The sequence below is a fragment of the Eubalaena glacialis genome, chromosome 6 (assembly GCF_028564815.1).
Source record: "Eubalaena glacialis isolate mEubGla1 chromosome 6, mEubGla1.1.hap2.+ XY, whole genome shotgun sequence".
Classification (NCBI taxonomy): domain Eukaryota; kingdom Metazoa; phylum Chordata; class Mammalia; order Artiodactyla; family Balaenidae; genus Eubalaena; species Eubalaena glacialis.
This window is the reverse complement of record NC_083721.1, coordinates 60,137,244-60,156,333: the sequence shown is the minus strand read 5'-3', so window position 1 is coordinate 60,156,333 and position 19,090 is coordinate 60,137,244. Positions and strand designations below refer to the sequence as shown.

At 38.3% G+C, this 19,090-nt stretch overlaps 1 protein-coding gene across 1 annotated transcript in view; it reads left to right on the top strand.

Annotated features, from left to right (window-relative positions):
- Nucleotides 1–19,090, top strand: part of BTLA (B and T lymphocyte associated) — a 56,087-nt gene that overhangs the window by 22,344 nt on the left and 14,653 nt on the right. Inside the window, 2 exon segments of the mRNA XM_061192730.1 lie at nucleotides 10,368–10,526; nucleotides 12,056–12,102. Of these exon segments, the coding sequence (XP_061048713.1) occupies nucleotides 10,368–10,526; nucleotides 12,056–12,102 (206 nt within the window).

Genomic DNA, 19,090 nt, shown 5'->3' with positions numbered 1-19,090 from the left:
GATAAAAACCCTCGAGAAAGTAGGCATAGAGGGAAGTTTCCTCAACATAATAAAGGCCATATATGACAAACCCACTGCCAACATTGTCCTCAATGGTGAAAAACTGAAACCATTTCCACCAAGATCAGGAACAAGACAAGGTTGCCCACTCTCACCACTATTATTCAACATAGTTTTGGAAGTTTTAGCCACAGCAATCAGAGAAGAAAAAGAAATAAAAGGAATCCAAATTGGAAAAGAAGAAATAAAGCTGTCACTGTTTGTAGATGACATGATATTATACATAGAGAATCCTAAACATGCTACCAGAAAACTGCTAGAGGTAATCAATGAATTTGGTAAAGTAGCAGGATACAAAATTAGTGCACAGAAATCTCTTGCATTCTTATACACTAATGATGAAAAATCTGAAAGTGAAATTAAGAAAACACTCCCGTTTACCATTGCAACAAAAAGAATAAAATATCTAGGAATAAACCTACCTAAGGAGACAAAAGACCTGTATGCAGAAAATTATAAGACACTGATGAAAGAAATGAAAGATGATACAAATAGATGGAGAGATATACCATGTTCTTGGATTGGAAGAATCAACATTGTGAAAATGACTCTCCTACCCAAAGCAATCTACAGATTCAATGCAATCACTATCAAACTACCACTGGCATTTTTCACAGAACTAGAACAAAAAATTTCACAATTTGTATGGAAACACAAAAGACCCCGAATAGCCAAAGCAATCTTGAGAAAGAAAAACCGAGCTGGAGGAATCAGGCTCCCTGACTTCACACTGTACTACAAAGCTACAGTAATCAAGACAGTATGGTACTGGCACAGAAACAGAAATATAGATCAGTGGAACAGGATAGAATGCCCAGAGATAAACCCACGCACATATGGTCACTTTATCTTTGATAAAGGATGCAAGAATATACAGTGCAGAAAAGACAGCCTCTTCAATAAGTGGTGCTGGGAAAAATGGACAGCTACATGTATAAGAATGAAATGAGAACACTCCCTAACTCCATACACAAAAATAAACTCAAAATGGATTAAAGACCTAAATGTAAGGCCAGACACCATCAAACTATTAGAGGAAAATATAGTCAGAAGACTCTATGACATAAATCACAGCAAGATCCTTTTTGACCCACCTCCTAGAGAAATGGAAATAAAAACAAAAATAAACAAATGGGACCTAATGAAACTTAAAATCTTTTGCACAGCCAAGGAAACCATAAAGAAGACAACCCTCAGAATGGGAGAAAATATTTGTAAATGAAGCAACTGACAAAGGATTAATCTCCAAGATTTACAAGTAGCTCATGCAGCTCAACATTAAAAAAACAAACAACCCAATCCAAAAATGGGCAGAAGACCTAAATAGAGATTTCTCCAAAGAAGATATACAGATTGCCAACAGACACATGAAAGAATGCTCAACATCATTAATCATTAGAGAAGTGCAAATCAAAACTACAATGTGATATCATCTCACACCAGTCAGAATGGCCATCATCAAAAAATCTAGAAACAGTAAATGCTGGAGAGGGTGTGGAGAAAAGGGAACTCTCTTGCACTGTTGGTGGGAATGTAAATTGATACAGCCACTATGGAGAACAGTATGGACGTTCCTTAAAAAACTAAAAATAGAACTACCATACGACCCAGCAATCCCACTACTGGGCATATACCCTGAGAAAACCATAATTCAAAAAGAGTCATGCACCAAAATGTTCATTGCAGCTCTATTTATAATAGCCAGGACATGGAAGCAACCTAAGTGTCCATCAACAGATGAATGGATAAAGTAGATGTCACATATATATACAATGGAATATTACTCAGCCATAAAAAGGAATGAAACTGAGTTATTTGTAGTGAGGTGGATGGGCCTAGAGACTGTCATACAGAGTGAAGTAAGTCAGAAAGAGAAAAACAAATGCAGTATGCTAACACATATATATGGAATCTAAAAAAAAAAAAAAAAGGTCATGAAGAACCTAGGGGCAAGATGGGAATAAAGATGCAGACCTACTAGAGAATAGACTTGAGGATATGGGGAGGGGGAAGGGTAAGCTGGGACAAAGTGAGAGAGTGGCATGGACATATATACACTACCAAACATAAAATAGATAGCTAGTGGGAAGGAGCCGCCTAGCACAGAGAGATCAGCTTGGTGCTTTGTGATCACCTAGAGGGGTGGGATAGGGAGGTGGGAGGGAGGGAGATGCAAGAGGGAAGAGATGTGAGGACATATGTATATGTATAACTGATTCACTTTGTTATAAAGCAGAAACTAACACACCATTGTAAAGGAATTATACTCCATAAAGTTGTTAAAAAAAAAAATCATATATCTGATGAGGGACTAGTACCCAGAATATAAAGAATTCTTGCAGCTCAAAAACAAGCAGACAAGCAACCCAATTAAAAAATGGGCAAATAGTTGAATAGACATTTCTTCAAAAAAGATATATAAATGGTTAATAAACATAGGAAATAATGCTCAATGTAATTAGTTACTATCGGGATGCAAATTAAAACCACAATAAAATACCACTTCACACCCACGGGGGAAACTAGAATTTCTTTTTTCATGGAAAACAACAAGTATTGGCAAGAATATGGACAACTGAAATCCTTATACATTGCTGATGGGAATGCAAACTAATGCAGCTGCTTTGGAAAACAGTCTGGCAGTTCTTCAAAAGGTTAAGCATAGTTGCCATAAGCCCCAGCAATTCCATTGCTAGGAAAATACCCAAGTGAAATGAAAATACATATCCACAAAAAAAGTGTACATAAATGTTTATAGCAGCACTATCCACAACAGCCTAAAAGTAGAAACAACCCAAATGTCCTTTAACTGATAAATAGATAAAGGAAATGTGATATATCCATACAATGGAATATTATTCATCCATAAAAAGGAATAAAATGCTAGTACAGGGTATAACATAGATGAACGTCAAAAACAATATCCTAAGTAAAAGATGCCAGACAGAAAAGATCACATATTGTATGATTCTCTTTATATGAAATACCTAGAATAGAAACATCCATAGAGACAGAAAGTGTTTGATGGTTGCCAGGGGCTGAGAGAAAGGGAGAATGGGGAGTGACTACTTAACGGGTATTGGGTTTACCTTTTGGGGTGATGAAAATTTTCTGAAACTAGATAGTGGTGATGGTTGCACTTTTGAAATTGAGATATAGTTGATTTGCAACATTATGTTCTTATCAAGTGTTCAACAGAGTGATTCAAAATTGTAATAGATTATACAGCATTTATAATTATTTTAAATATTGGTTATATTCTCTGTGCTGTACAATATATCCTTGTAGCTTATTTATTTTATACATAGCAGTTTGTACCTCTTAATTCCCTACCCTATTTTGCCCCTCCTTCCTTCACTCTTCCCATTTTAAACCACCAGTTTGTTCTCTATTATCTGTGAGTCTGTTTCTGTTTTGTTATATTCATTTGTTTATTTTTAGATTACACATATAGGTGATAACATACAGTATTTGTCTTTCTCTGTATGACTTATTTCACTAAGCATAATATCCTCCAAGTCTAGCTATATTGTTGCAAATGGCAGAATTTCATTCTTTTTATAGCTGAGTAGTGTTCCATTGTATACCACATCTTCTTTATCCATTCATCTGGTGATGAACACTTTGGTTGTGTCTATATCTAGGCTACTGTAAATAATGCGGCTATGAACTTTGGGATGCATGTATCTTTTCAAATTAGTGTTTTTATTTTCTTCAGATATATACGTGGAGGTGGAATTGCTGGGTCATATGGTAATTCTATTTTTAGATTTTTGAGGAACCTCCATACTGGTTTCCACAGTAGCTGCACAAATTTACATTCCCACCAACAGTGTACAAGGGTTCTCTTTTCTTCACATCCTCACCAACATTTGTTATTTGTGGTCTCTTTGATGATAGCCATTCTGACAGGTGTGAGGTGATAACTCACTGTGGTTTTGATTTGCATTTCACTGATGATTAGTAATGTTGAGCCTCTTTTCATGTGCCTGTTGGCCATCTCTATGACTTCTTTGGAAAAATGTCCATTCAGATCTTCTGCTCATTTTTAAATTGGGTTGTTTGTTTTTTTGATGTTGAACTGTATGAGCTGTTTATATATTTTGGATATTAACCACTTTTCTGTCATATCATTGCAAATATTTTCTCCCATTCATTAGGTTGTCTTTTTGTTTTGTCAATGGTTTTCTTTGCTGTGCAAAACTTTGAAGTTTAATTAGCTCCCATTTGTTTATTTTTGCTTTTGTTTCCTTTGACTTAGGAGACAGATCCAGAATAAAATTGCTATAATTTACATCAAAGAGTGTTCTGCACATGTTTTCGTCTAGCGTTTTATGGGTTTTGGCCTCACATTTAGGTCTTTAATCCATTTTGAGTTTATTTTTGTATATGGTGTTACAGAATATTCTAATTTCATTCTTTTACATGTAACTGTCCAGTTTTCCCAGCATCACTTATTGAAGAGGCTATCTTTTCCCCACTGCATAGTTTTTTGCCTCCTTTGTCATAGGTTAATTGACAATAAGTGAATGCATTTATTTCTATTCCATTGATCTATGTGTCTGTTTTTGTGCCACCACCATACTGTTTTGATTACTATAGCTTTGTGGTGTAGTCTGAAGTCAGGGAGCATGATTCCTCCAGCTCTGGTCTTCTCTCTCAAGATTGTTTTGGCTATTCAGGGTCTTTTGTGTTTCCATACGAATTTTAAAATTATTTGTTCTAGTTCTGTGAAAAATGCCATTGGTATATTGATAGGGATTGCATTGAATAGTATGGTATGTATGGTCATTTTAGCAATATTAATCCTTCCAATCCAAGAATATGATATACCTTTCCATCTGTTTATGTCATCTTCAATTTCTTTAATCAGTGTCATAATTTTCTGAGCACAAGTCTTTTTTTTTTTTTTTTTTGAGCACAAGTCTTTTACCACCTTAGGTAGGTTTATTCCTAGGCATTTTACTCTTTTTGATGAGATTGTAAATGGGATTTTTCCTTAATTTCTCTTTCTGATAGTTTGTTGTTAGTGTATAGAAATGCAACAGATTTCTGTATATTAATTTTGTGTCCTGCAACTTTCCCAAATTCATTGGTAAGCTCTAGCAGTTTTTTGGTGGTGTCTTTAGTATTTTCTATGTATAGTATCATATCACCTGCAAACACCGACAGTTTTACTTCTTTCCAATTTGATTCCTTTTATTTCTTTTTCTTGTCTGATTTCTGTGGCTAGGACTTCCAATACTATGTTGAATAAAAATGAAGAGAGTGGGTATCCTTGTCTTTTTCCTGACCTTAGAAGAAATGCTTTCAGCTTTTCACCATTGAATATGTTGTTAGCTGTGGACTTCTTATATGTGACCTTTATGATGCTGAGGTATGTTCCCTCCATACCTACTTTGTAGAGCATTTCTATTAGAAATGGATGTTGAATTTTGTCAAAAGCTTTTTCTGAATCTGTTGAGATGATCACATGGTTTTTATTCTTCAATTTGTTAATGTGGTATATCATGCTGACTGATTTGCAGATATTGAACCATCCTTGCATCCATGGGAAAAATCCCACTTGATCATGGTGTATGATTCTTTTAATGTATTGTTGGATTTGGTTTGCTAATATATTTGTGAAGATTTTTCCATCTATGTTTATCATTGATATTGGCCGTAATTTTCCCTTTTTTTCTGATATCTTTGTCTGTTTTTGCAACAGGATCATACACCATGATTTTTGCATCTATGTTCATTAGGAATATTGCCCTAAAATATTATTTTCTTGTAGTATTCTTGTCTGGTTTTGATATCAGGATATTACTGGCCTTGTAAAATGAGTCCAGAAGCTTTCCTTCTTCTGCAATTTTTTGGAATAGTTTGGGAAGGATAAGTGTTAACTCAAGTCAGAGATGAAATTGGGATCTACAATCTGTCTCCCTTGGGGAGGAGGGGGCCTAACTTCAGAGGGAAGGGAGGCAGTATTCCCTCCTAAACCCAATGCCTCTAGGGAATGACTGGAACAAAGAGTGTGAAGGATGAAGTAGTGAGGGGGAAGTCTAAGAGCAGTGTAGGAGACATGAAGGGCCTTTTAAGTTCTCTCTGAAGATTTCTACTCTTCTAATTTTCTACTCTCCCACCTTCTTATCACCCCCTTTCTTATCACATCGATGATTAATGCTTCTGAGCCTATTAGGAATTCATCAGGACTTTGCTTTGATCTTCTACTCTTGTCTGTCAATAGCCTTCCACTCTGTGATTGGTTCCCTCCTGGAGCTTCATGATCATCTCAGACGTTCACTATCTTCCTTCTAAAATTCCAATTAGTTTTATGAACTCCTTGTCTTTAAAGTTTTCCCACTTTTGGTTCATTTCAGCCAAAAATCTTCCTAATATGCTTAATTTGCCTAATAAACTTATTTCATAAAGCCACTCTTTTATTGAGTCCCGTGAAGAACATTCCCAGTGCTTACACTATTGAACTCACACCAATCTGCCTCCACCTATCAAAATTCTACCTCTTCTGTCAAGCCCAGCTCATTTCCTAATTCTTTATGAAGCCTTCTATGTTTACACTAGAGGAAGTGATTTCTATTTTCTAGTAATTTTATGCCATTTAAGGTTTTTGCCTCTCATTTATCACAGATTTCTTTGTACTGTAGAAATGTGGGGAAATGTCTTTTATTTCATGAAGGGTTATGATATACTGGCAAGGAGGAACTGTGTCATATTTCTTTGGATCATCCTTGCTTCCTTCACAATAGTCAAATGAATTACTTAGAAATCGTCTTTGAATTGGGTGTGGATTTTCCTTTTGCGGAGTGATGAAAACAAACATAACGGGAAGAGTGTCAAAGAAAAATTATTTTCTTTATGTACCAGGGAGTACTCAATGAACTGAGTATGAGGTGAGGAGAAAAATATACTCTGAGGACTTCCCTGGTGGCACAGTGGTTAAGAATCCACCTGCCAATGCAGGGGACATGGGTTTGAGCCCTGGACCGGGAAGATCCCACATGCCACAGAGCAACTAAGCCCGTGCGCCACAACTACTGAGCCTGTGCTCTAGAGCCCGCAAGCCACAACTACTGAGCCCGTGAGCCACAACTACTGAAGCCTGCGTGCCTAGAGCCTGTGTTCCGCGACAAGAGAAGCCACCGCAATGAGAAGCCCACGCACTGCAATGAAGAGTAGCCCCTGCTTGCCGCAAATAGAGAAAGCCCGCGCACAGCCATGAAGACCCAATGCAACCAAAAATAAATAAATAAATAAATTTATTTATTTAAAAATATATATACTCTGAAATTATATTTCAGGACCATGCTTTTAGTAAATAAATTTTGGAGGTATGATAGAAAATCTTTCATTTTTTCCCCTTGAAATATCTTTCTTAGGAGGTACTGGGAATTTTCCTGTTTTTATATCTGACTCTGCTTTGCTTTTTATGTTCAAGTTAAGAATTGGTCCATGTGTAAACATGGTTGTGACAGAGTGGGGGTTTGGATGCTGTTGGGGAAGCAATTATCTCTGAGAAGGAAGAAAAGCACTTTGCAGAGCAAAGTCCCGGAGGGAAAGTCAATAGAACAGCCACTGAAACACACACTGGCCTGCAACTCTGTCCTCCCCAATCTGCCTTTGGTCAATTCCTGATTAGGAGCTTCACAAAGCCATCTTAGCAGGAAAGTGGGGGTGTATGAGTGAGCAGGGTGAGAAGCACAATCTTTATTTATTTATTTATTTTTTTTACTTTAAAAAAAATTTATTTTATTCATGTATAGTTGTGTTAGTTTCAGGTATACAGCAAGGTGATTCAGTTATACCTATATATACATTATTTTTTTCATATTCTTTTCCATTATGGTGTATCACAAGATATTGAATACAGTTCCCTATGCTATACAGTAAGACCTTGTTGTTTATCCATTCTTTTTTTTTTTGAATTTTTGAATTTTATTTTATTTATTTTTTTATACAGCAGGTTCTTATTAGTCATCAATTTTATACACATCAGTGTATACATGTCAATCCCAATCGCCCAATTCGTCACACCCCCACCCCCACCCCCCACTGCTTTCCCCCCTTGGTGTCCATACGTTTGTTCTCTACATCTGTGTCTCAATTTCTGCCCTGCAAACAGGTTCATCTGTACCATTTTTCTAGGTTCCACATATATGCATTAATATACGATATTTGTTTTTCTCTTTCTGACTTACTTCACTCTGTATGACAGTCTCTAGATCCATCCATGTCTCAACAAGTGACCCAATTTCGTTCTTTTTTATGGCTGAGTAATATTCCATTGCATATATGTACCACATCTTCTTTATCCATTTGTCTGTCAATGGGCATTTAGGTTGCTTCCATGACCTGGCTACTGTAAATAGTGCTGTAATGAACATTGGGGTGTATGTGTCTTTTTGAATGATGGTTTTCTCTGGGTATATGCCCAGTAGTGGGATTGCTGGGTCATATGGTAATTCTATTTTTAGTTTTATAAGGAACCTCCAAACTGTTCTCCATAGTGGCTGTATCAATTTACATTCCCACCAACAGTGCAAGAGGGTTCCCTTTTCTCCACACCCTCTCCAGCATTTGTTGTTTGTAGATTTTCTGATGATGTCCATTCTAACTGGTGTGAGGTGATACCTCATTGTAGTTTTGATTTGCATCTCTCTAATAACTAGTGATGTTGAGCAGCTTTTCATGGAGAAGCACAATCTTTATTTCACAAATAGTTCCCACCATGTCATCAAAAGTCTTCTTTCCTCGTGGCCTTCTATACTCACTTGGGACACCTGATGAATGTTCATCTTGTTATTCAAGTGCCAAAGGGTGTCATATAGGCTGAATTGTGTCCTTATACTTAAGGAGTGGGAAAGAGGGAGTCAAAGCAGAGAGAGGAAGATTGTGTTGTATTTATACAGTCTTTGTTTGAGATTCAAAATAAACCCAGGGATTTTCTTTGTGTCCATGATCTTGAGGTGATGATCGACAAATTTTGCAAACTGCCTTTGAGCTGGATTATTGGATTATCTGTTAGTATGTAAATGCAGGAGTCTTCTCAGAGACTAGCTCTGATTCTGGACACACTTGAGTATAACCCTCATTGTTTTCACAATCAATTTCAATTCTTTATCTTGTCTTTCTATTTCAAAATGGACTCAAAATAATTCAGAACACCCTCTTAGAAGTAAGTATCAAACTTGCCAAATAAAATTAAGGAAACTAGATTGTTAAGTGGTTGGAAAGTATTACAAGTTGCATCTTCTTAATTGAGTGGATTTGTCTGTATTAGGTTATCTGTTGTCGGAATCTTAGTCCCTATTCCTATCCATTCCCCTCCCCCAGACAGCCGAGTTTGTCACTCTTGGTAATGATTTGACTGCTTGCCAACCTAAACAATAGCTGCCGCATGAACAATACAGCATTTGTTACTGCTCAATTACCAAACCATTTCATGCCCAGATCCAGTAGCCCGTGACCACATTTACCCCAAAACCAAGTATATGGGGAAGGAATATGTAACTATGTTAATATATCTAGAAATAAAGCTTTCCTACATAAAAAATATTAACACAAGTACAAAATCGAAAGATATGCGATGAATTCTGATATTTTCTATTTTGTTATGTTTCATTTTTTGAAGTTATTTTTTATCTGTTAAATTGTTCCATGACCCACTAGTAAGTTGCAACCTATCATGAACAAAAAGGGCCTTAATACACATTAACACTGATCAGTAGTAATGGGAACCAGCTGTATGCCCAGAGAAGCATATCTGGAGATACCAAAGTTATCTGAAGATAATAGAAGTATTTGGAGATATTAGGGTTATGAGACAACAAAAAGGCACTGTGTTAAATGAACTTCAATTTAGTTTCAGAAGCATGTTGGCTTGAGTCTCAACTGCCATTTACTAGCTATCAGACCTTGGGCAAGTCTTGGGACAATTGCTCTTCTCAAGGCAAGTGACTGGATAAAAAATATTCCTTACTTTTCTTAAGTGATGAATATGAAAATTAAGTAAGACAATGTAATGAAAGGGTGTGGTAAAATGCTTTCCAAAAGTTGTTATGGATATTGTTTTCCAGGGGATTAACCCTAGCAGAATAAAAAACTTTTCAAAAGATAAATTATAACCTGGAGTCATTCACATATGCTCAGCAATAAAGCGAGAGGTGGGTGAGAGTACTGAGTCCCGGGGTTCTTGGGAGAAGCCTCTTGAAAGGGAAATAGGGGCATCAGCTGGGACTCCATTCAAGTTTTGACAATTCAGAGGGTGTTACCTAATGTATCTCATATTTCCTAACCATCTTTAGTACTGACTAACATTCCAGATACAAGGAATGCCTCGGGACCACCCTCCAAGGAAGAGACGGTGGACCAACAATGGACCCTTTATAGTTTGCTTCCTTTGGGGGCTTTACTTCTATTCATTACCTGTTTCCACCTATTGCGCTGCCTTAGACAGCACCGAGGTGAGTTCCATCTTCTCTCTGCTGCTCTGTGTCACACATTTGGGGTTCGGTTACAAGGGCTGATAGGTTTTTAGTTGGTTTCTGTTGGCTTTTTACACACTATTCTGCTATAAACTGTGGACAATGATTTCCTAGGGGACAACTCATCTTTCCACCAGAAAGCCAAGTGGATTAATTCAAGTCTCCTCTAGTCATGATGAGGCATGCTCAGCACAGCACAGTGCTCCAGTCAGGGTTGTGGTGAGGAAGGCATATTGTTGGGACTTATTCATTTTACTTGTGTCAATCTTAGGAGGAACTCTTCTAAATTTTAAGGGTGTTGAAAGGGAGGTTGAAATAATTTCTCAGATCAACATGTCTGATTTGAGTTAGTTTGTCTCATCCTGTGTTTTACAGCCACATCACATCATGCCAGTCATCCACACCCCTGTCTAAATGAAGACCCAGTGTCCCCAGAGGAAATTCATATGTCTGTGCTTACTGTTGCCATCATAAGCACATGCTTGAACTGTATCCCCACCCAACAATAATGCATTTGAAAAATGTGGGTTTGGCTATGATGGGAGAGGTGTGATATTTTGAAAACAATTCTGTTTTTGTAAGAATTCACTCAATGTCACTAGCAAACACTGAAAGACAGTAAGAGAGAGATGTATGGCGACTTCTGGTCTAGCTCGGGTCAAAACCAACTCAGTCCTCTCTCTCTTTCCTTTTTCCCCTCTGCCATCTCGTCTAATCCCTTTCCCCACAACAGCAGCAGCCACAGTGTAGCTATAGAGACTAAGTTGGACAGAGCAATCCTTATTTCTGCCATGAGAGAAAGCTTTGTCTGAGCAAAAGTGCTTCTGCTGTTCTGTGGTGAGGACTTCCAGAACCCAGAACCTTCTCAGGATAATGAGGGACTCCTCTGTAACTCCAAGTCCACATCTGCAACTCCAAGGCTCTTTCCATGGTCCCCCTCCAGTTTTTGCCACCTTTCTTCTGGCAGCTGGAGCTTCAGAAAAAAAGTCAGGGGTAAATCTTTTGATTTACCCCATCCGAAGAGAACTAGGCAGTAGGAGATCCTGACTATGCAGGGGCAGGACAGCAGTGTGTGTGGCATTAATTATAGAATGTCCCCAGAACAAGGATTCCCAGGCTTTTTAAAGTGATGTGCTAGGTCCTGCCCCTTCCTCTTGGATATGCCTTTCTGGAGTGAGAAGTGAAGAACCAATGAACAAAATGGGCAGCATGAATTCTCACAAACAGATGTGTGTGTGCCGTGCTAGACACAGCAAATAAACAAGCCCAAACTAATAATGATGCTGTTGATGGCATGCAAGTGGGTGAGCATGGGTGGGGGGGTATCCCACCTCTGCTCTAAGGACTGAATTTCAATCCTTAGATTTCAGTCCTCAGATTGCAGATAGCAATCTGATTCCAGAACCTCTATTCTTAAATGACCCTAACTTATAGGGAATTGAGGAAGAATTTTGTTTTGTACTGTTTTTTACCCCTTTTGATTTCTTATTTCTCGTTTTGAATTCCAGGGGAACAAAAGAAGCTTTCTGATACAACAGGAAGGGAAAGTAACCTGGTATGTTTGATGTATCTGTTAAAACAAATGCAGTCTATGTTATACCATGCTAATATTTATATATTTTTAAAAATGTAATGAGTCTATGTAACACTTACCATGTGTCAGGCACTGTTCTAAATGCTACATATATTGACTTACTTTTAAAATGTGTTTATTTTAATACATTTACTTTCATCTGCAGCAAAGATACTTCAGGATTAACAAATCTTGTAATAAGTGGTCCTTTGGAAGAGCATGTAAGGCAGTGTAGAACCTAAGCAGAGAAGTCAGAGGCTGAACTGTACAACCTTGACTCTGTTCTCTGCCTGGTATGTGACTTCAGACTATTCATTTGTTCTCACAAAAATGCTTTAAAGTGTTTCCAGAAAGGAGTTGGGAGTTAATAAAAGAATGAATCATAAATAACCTCATAAAATCAGGTATGCTTTCTTCATAAATCATACCAGCAGATAAAGAAGCATGATCACAGGTCTGATTACTATGCAAAAGTCCCTCATAATGTTTGTGGTCTCATTAAGGAAGAGAGTTCACAGACAAAGCAAAGGGCGTTTTGGAGGCAGTGCAAAGTTTTCCCACAAGTTCTTGGAATACACACTTAGTTGTTTCTTTTGGGTTCAATGTTCTGTAAATACTGGAACTCAAAACAGAATGCAAGATGAGGCAACATATTTCTGAAAAAAAATTTTATGAAGCTCTGACTAAAAACAAATAGTTATAAATGAGATACTACAAAAAGAACTTATGTGGGTGTGTGTGTTTCCATTAAGAAGAGTAGAAATAAAGATGTAGTAAACTTCTTGAAATTTCCAGAAATGCCAGAGGCAGATATAGCCCATAGTTCTACATATAATATTAAATGGCCCTCAGCATTCTCCACCAGGTTGCCTGATTTTAAATAAAACTAAATATATTCAACTTGATAAATTTGTATTAAAATTTTAGTAAGCATCAGTAAACATCATTGTGTTGGGTGCTAAGGTTTTGTTTCCTCAAGTACGGAAATTTTCTTAAATGTGATTTCCTTTCTTCCTATAGTGAACAACAACAACAACAAAATACATTCTGTTACGAACAGGCCTAAGAACTATGACACCATTTAAAACAGTAATCTAAGGAGACCTTCAAGATGGCGGAGGCGTAAGACGTGGAGATCACCTTCCTCCCCACGAATACATCAGAAATACATCTACATGTGGAACAGCTCCTACAGAACACCTACTGAACGCTGGCAGAAGACCTCAGACTTCCCAAAAGGCAAGAAACTCTCCACGTACCTGGGTAGGGCAAAAGAAAAAAGAAAAAACAGAGACAAAAGAATAGGGACAGGACCTGCACTTCTGGGAGGGAGCTATGAAGGAGGAAATGTTTCTGCACACTAGGAAGCCCCTTTACTGGCGGGGACAGGGGGTGACCGGGGGGGAAGCTTCGGAGCCACAGAGGAGAGCACAGCAACAGGGGTGCATGGGGCAAAGCGGAGAGATTCCCGCACAGAGGATCAGTGCCGACCAGCACTCACCAGCCCAAGAGGTTTGTCTGCTCCCCTGCTGGGGCAGGTGGGGGCTGGGAGCTGAGGCTCAGGCTTCGGAGGTCAGATCCCAGGGAGAGGACTGGGGTTGGCTGCGTGAACACAGCCTGAAGGGGGCTACTGCGCCACAGCTAGCTGGGAGGAAGTCTGGGAAGAAGTCTGGAACTGCCTAAGAGGCAAGAGACCATTGTTTCAGGGTGCACGAGGAGAGGGGATTCAGAGCACCACCTAAACGAGCTACAGAGATGGGTGCGAGCCGCGGCTATCAGCATGGACACCAGAGATGGGCATGAAATGCTAAGAAGGCTGTGTGCAAGCACAAGAAGACTGTGTGCAAGCACAGGTCACTATCCACACCTCCCCTCCTGGGAGCCTGTGCAGCCCACCACTGCCAGGGTCCAGTGATCCAGGGACAATTTCCCCGGGAGAACACACGGCGTGCCTCAGGCTGTTGCAACGTCATGCCGGCCTCTGCCGCAGCAGGCTCGCCCCGCATTCCGTACCCCTCCCTCCCCCCCAGCCTGAGTGAGCCAGAGCCCCCTAATCAGCTGTTACTTTAACCCCGTCCTATCTGAGCAAAGAACAGACGCCCCCAAGCAACCTACATGCAGAAGCGGGGCCGAATCCAAAGCTGAACCCCACGAGCTGTGTGAACAAAGAAGAGAAAGGAGAATTTCTCCCAGCAGCCTCAGGAGCAGCGCATTAAATCCCCACAGTCAACTTGATGTACCCTGAATCTCTGGAATACCTGAATAAACAACGAATCATCCGAAAATTGAGGCAGTGGACTTTGGGAGCAACTGTAGACTTGGGGTTTGCTTTCTGCATCTAATTTGTTTCTGGTTTTACGTTTATCTTAGTTTAATATTTAGAGTTTCTTTTCATTGGTAAATTTGTTTATTGATTTGGTGGCTCTCTTCCTTTTTTTCTTATATATAGATATATATATATATTTTTTTCTTTTTCTCTTTTTGTGAGTGTGTATGTGTATGCTTTGTGTGATTTTGTCTGTATAGCTTTGCTTTTACCATTTGTCCAAGGGTTCTGTCTGTCCTTTTTTTTTTTTTTTGTATAGTTTTTAGTGCTTGTTATCATTGGTGGATTTGTTTTTTCATTTGGTTGCTCTCTTCTTTCTTTTTTTTCATTACTTTTAAATTTTTTATTTTTAATAATTTAAATTTTTTATTTTAATAACTTTATTTTATTTCATTTATTTATTTATTTTACTTATTTCTTTCTTTTTTTCTCCCTTTCCTTCGGAGCTGTGTGTCTGACAGGGTCTTGGTGCTCCGGCCAGGTGTCAGGCCTGTACCTCTGAGGTGGGAGAGCTGAGTTCAGGACATTGGTTCACCAGAGACCTCCTGGCTTCACGTAATATCAAACGGTGAAAGCTCTCCCAGAGATCTCCATCTCAACGCTAAGACCCAGCTCCACTCAAGGACCAGCTAGCTACAGTGCTGGACGCCCTATGCCAAACAATTAGCAAGACAGGAACAAAACCCCATCCATTAGCACAGAGGCTGCCTAAAATCATAATAAGGTCACAGACACCCCAAAACACACCACCAGATGTGGTCCTGCCCACCAGAAAGACAAGATCCAGCCTCATTCACCAGAACACAGGCACCAGTCCCCTCCACCAGGAAGCCTACACAACCCACTGAACCAACCTTAGTCACTGGGGGTAGACACCAAAACCAATGGGAACTACGAACTTGCAGCCTGCTAAAAGGAGACCCCAAACACAGTAAGTTAAGCAAAATGAGAAGACAGAGAAACACAGAGCAGATGAAGGAGCAAGGTAAAAACACACCAGACCAAACAAATGAAGAAGAAATAGGCAGTCTACCTGAAAAAGAATTCAGAGTAATGATAGTAAACATGATCCAAAATCTTGGAAATAGAATGGAGAAAATGCAAGAAAGTTTTAACAAGGACCTAGAAGAACTAAAGAGCAAACAAACAATGATGAACAACACAATAAATGAAATTAAAAATTCTGTAGAAGGAATCAATAGCAGAATAACTGAGGCAGAAGAATGGATAAGTGACCCGGAAGATAAGATAGTGGAAATAACTACTGCAGAGCAGAATAAAGAAAAAAGAATGAAAAGAATTGAGGAAAGTCTCCGAGACCTCCGGGACTACATTAAACACACCAACATGCGAATTATAGGGGTCCTAGAAGAAGAAGAAAAAAAGAAAGGGACTGAGAAAATATTTGAAGAGATTATAGTTGAAAACTTCCTTAATATGGGAAATAGTCAAGTCCAGGAAGCACAGAGAGTCCCATACAGGAAAAATCCAAGGAGAAACATGCCAAGACACATATTAATCGAATTATCAAAAATTAAATACAAAGAAAAAACATTGAAAGCAGCAAAGGAAAAGCAACAAATAACATACAAGGGGATCCCCATAAGGTTTACAGCTGATCTTTCAGCAGAAACTCTGCAAGCCAGAAGGGAGTGGCAGGACATATTTAAAGTGATGAAGGAGAAAAACCTACAACCAAGATTACTCTACCCAGCAAGGGTCTCATTCAGATTTGACAGAGAAATTAAAACCTTTACAGACAAGCAAAAGCTAAGAGAATTCAGCACCACCAAACCAGCTTTACAACAAATGCTAAAGGAACTTCTCTAGGCAGGAAACACAAGAGAAGGAAAAGACCTACAATAATAAACCCAAAACAATTAAGAAAATGGTAATAGGAACATACATATCGATAATTACCTTAAATGTAAATGGATTAAATGCTCCAACCAAAAGACAAGGATTGGTGGAATGGATACAAAAACAAGACCCGTATATATGCTGTCTACAAGAGACACACTTCAGACCTAGGGACACATACAGATTGAAAGTGAGGGGCTGGAGAAAGATATTCCATGCAAATGGAAATCAAAAGAAAGCTGGAGTAGCAATTCTCATATCAGACAAAATAGACTTTAAAATAAAGACTATTATAAGACACAAAGAAGGACACTACATAATGATCAAGATTCAATCCAAGAAGAAGATATAACAATTGTAAATATTTATGCACCCAACATAAGAGCATCTCAATACATAAGGCAAATGCTAACAGCCATAAAAGGGGAAATCGACAGTAACACAATCATAGTAGGGGACTTTAACACCTCACTTTCACCAATGGACAGATCATCCAAAATGAAAATAAATAAGGAAACACAAGCTTTAAATGATATGTTAAACAAGATGGACTTAATTGATATTTATAGGACATTCCATCCAAAAACAACAGAATACACTTTCTTCTCAAGTGCTCATGGAACATTCTCCAGGGTAGATCATATCTTGGGCCACAAGTCAAGAATTGGAAAATTTAAGAAAATTGAAATTTTATCAAGTATCTTTTCCGACCACAACGCTATGAGATAGATATCAATTACAGGAAAAATATCTGTAAAAAATACAAACATACGGAGGCTAAACAACACACTACTAAATAAGCAAGAGATCACTGAAGAAATCAAAGAGGAAATCAAAAAATACCTAGAAACAAATGACAATGAAATAACAACAACCTATATTTTGACACCTCTACCATCTCTTGAATTTTGCAAAACGTATTTTAAGTACTAAACAAATGACTGATAAAAGCATATCTTACCTCAGTGCTTGATCACTATTTATTTTTTCCAATCTATGTGACCAAAACTTATTTTCTGCCTCTCATCTATTCAAGCTCATCAATTTACATCGGAAAACAGGTGGATGGATTTTCGCCAAGATGAAAAGGTGTGTTTAACACCGTGAATTGATTCATCAGTAAGTGAATTTATAAGCCCACATAATTGAAAAGTCTAGAATAGTTCATCTTCGGAGAATCTTGATGAGAAGATTATATAAAACTATCAGAATCTGGATATTTTAGTCCATCTTTTGGTTCTGCTCACCTCTATTTTGGATCAACCCTCAGTCAGGCTCTGTCTGCAGCAGCTCTAGAACTCCAAGTGCAGCAGGAAAGAGAAAGTCCTGGTCTCAGGAAGCTCAAAGAGAAACCTCAGAATGGCATCTCAGTGATTGGCTGTCCAGACTTAGACCCTATGCACATTCGTGAATCAAACTGTAACCAGACCAAACTGTGGTGCACAAATGTATTGTCTGAATTAGGATTTGGCCACAAGAGCATCCCCAGAGCCAGGTGTAAGGTCAACTTCACTCTACACATATGGACAGAAGCTTGGAGAAGGGTGACTCCCCAAAACCAAATCAGGATCCTGTGCCCACAGGATGGGAGTCTTGACTTTGGTAGCAAGACCAACGAATGCCCATTATAGATGTTCTGATATACAATATAGTCTCTGTAGTACATACAAAAGTTACTTTGGGGGCTTCACAGAAAGAAGCAGTCATTCTTCAGGAAACATCAAATTGATGTTTGGAAAGATGCCCATAAACTGCTGATCTGGAAAGACCATTCATATTAAAAGGCCATTAACAAATAAAGAAAACACTGGCTTCCAGTATGAGCCAAAAATAAAAATCATAAAAGCAGATGCTTCAGCTTTCCGGTATTAATCCATCACTGTGCTGCATCTTAAGAGAACTATCTCCTGACTAAGCAACAACAGAATTTATTTAATTTGACAATCGTTAACATTCTGAATAGCAACGCCTGGGGGGTCAGCTAGTGATCAGATAAAATTATGCATCTTGAACTTGTTCACTCTGAACTCTAAGGGTCCACATATGCTGGCTATGTTCCACTCTACCAAGATTCTGACAGGAAAGAAAGGGCCCTCTTTAGTCATTAGTCTGAGGAGGTTGATAGAATATAAATGACTTTCTGAAGCTTTTTCCTTTCATGGTACAAGGGAATGCTGTCCAAATGTAGGAGGAAACATACTTTCTTTGCCATCAGTTAATAAACTATTTATTGAACACTCAAAATGTTGTTAGCCCTACCAGAGTGAACTTGGTTAAGAGAGTGACACCTGCCTAAATTCATACTCCCTGTTTATCCCATTCATAGCTACTTTGGGCTTTTCATAAAATTCACATACATACATAATATACAGTAAAAAAAAAATCAGTATTCTGAAAGCCTGCTATGTTGTATCAGGCATTGTGTTAGATGTTAGGAATCCAAGAAAGACATTTCCCCTTTCTTAATATCCTTTCCAGGATAGTAATTAAGATATTAAGCAAATAACCACACAAACATTAATTATGTTTGTAAGCATTATAAACCAAAAAAAAAAAAAAATCTGTGGTATGCAATGAGAGCTAATTAATATGAGGATCTAACTTAAGTCTGGAGGTTAAGGGAAGTTTGCTGGAGAAAATGAGATCAGGAATATGAGCGGCCATAGGAAAAGGGGGTGCATCGTCTTGAGTCCCATCAGGTGACAGTAATTTAAACATGGGAAGTTTAATTTAAAAATTATCAAGCTAAGATAGGAGATTCACTATGTACATGGAAAGAGGACT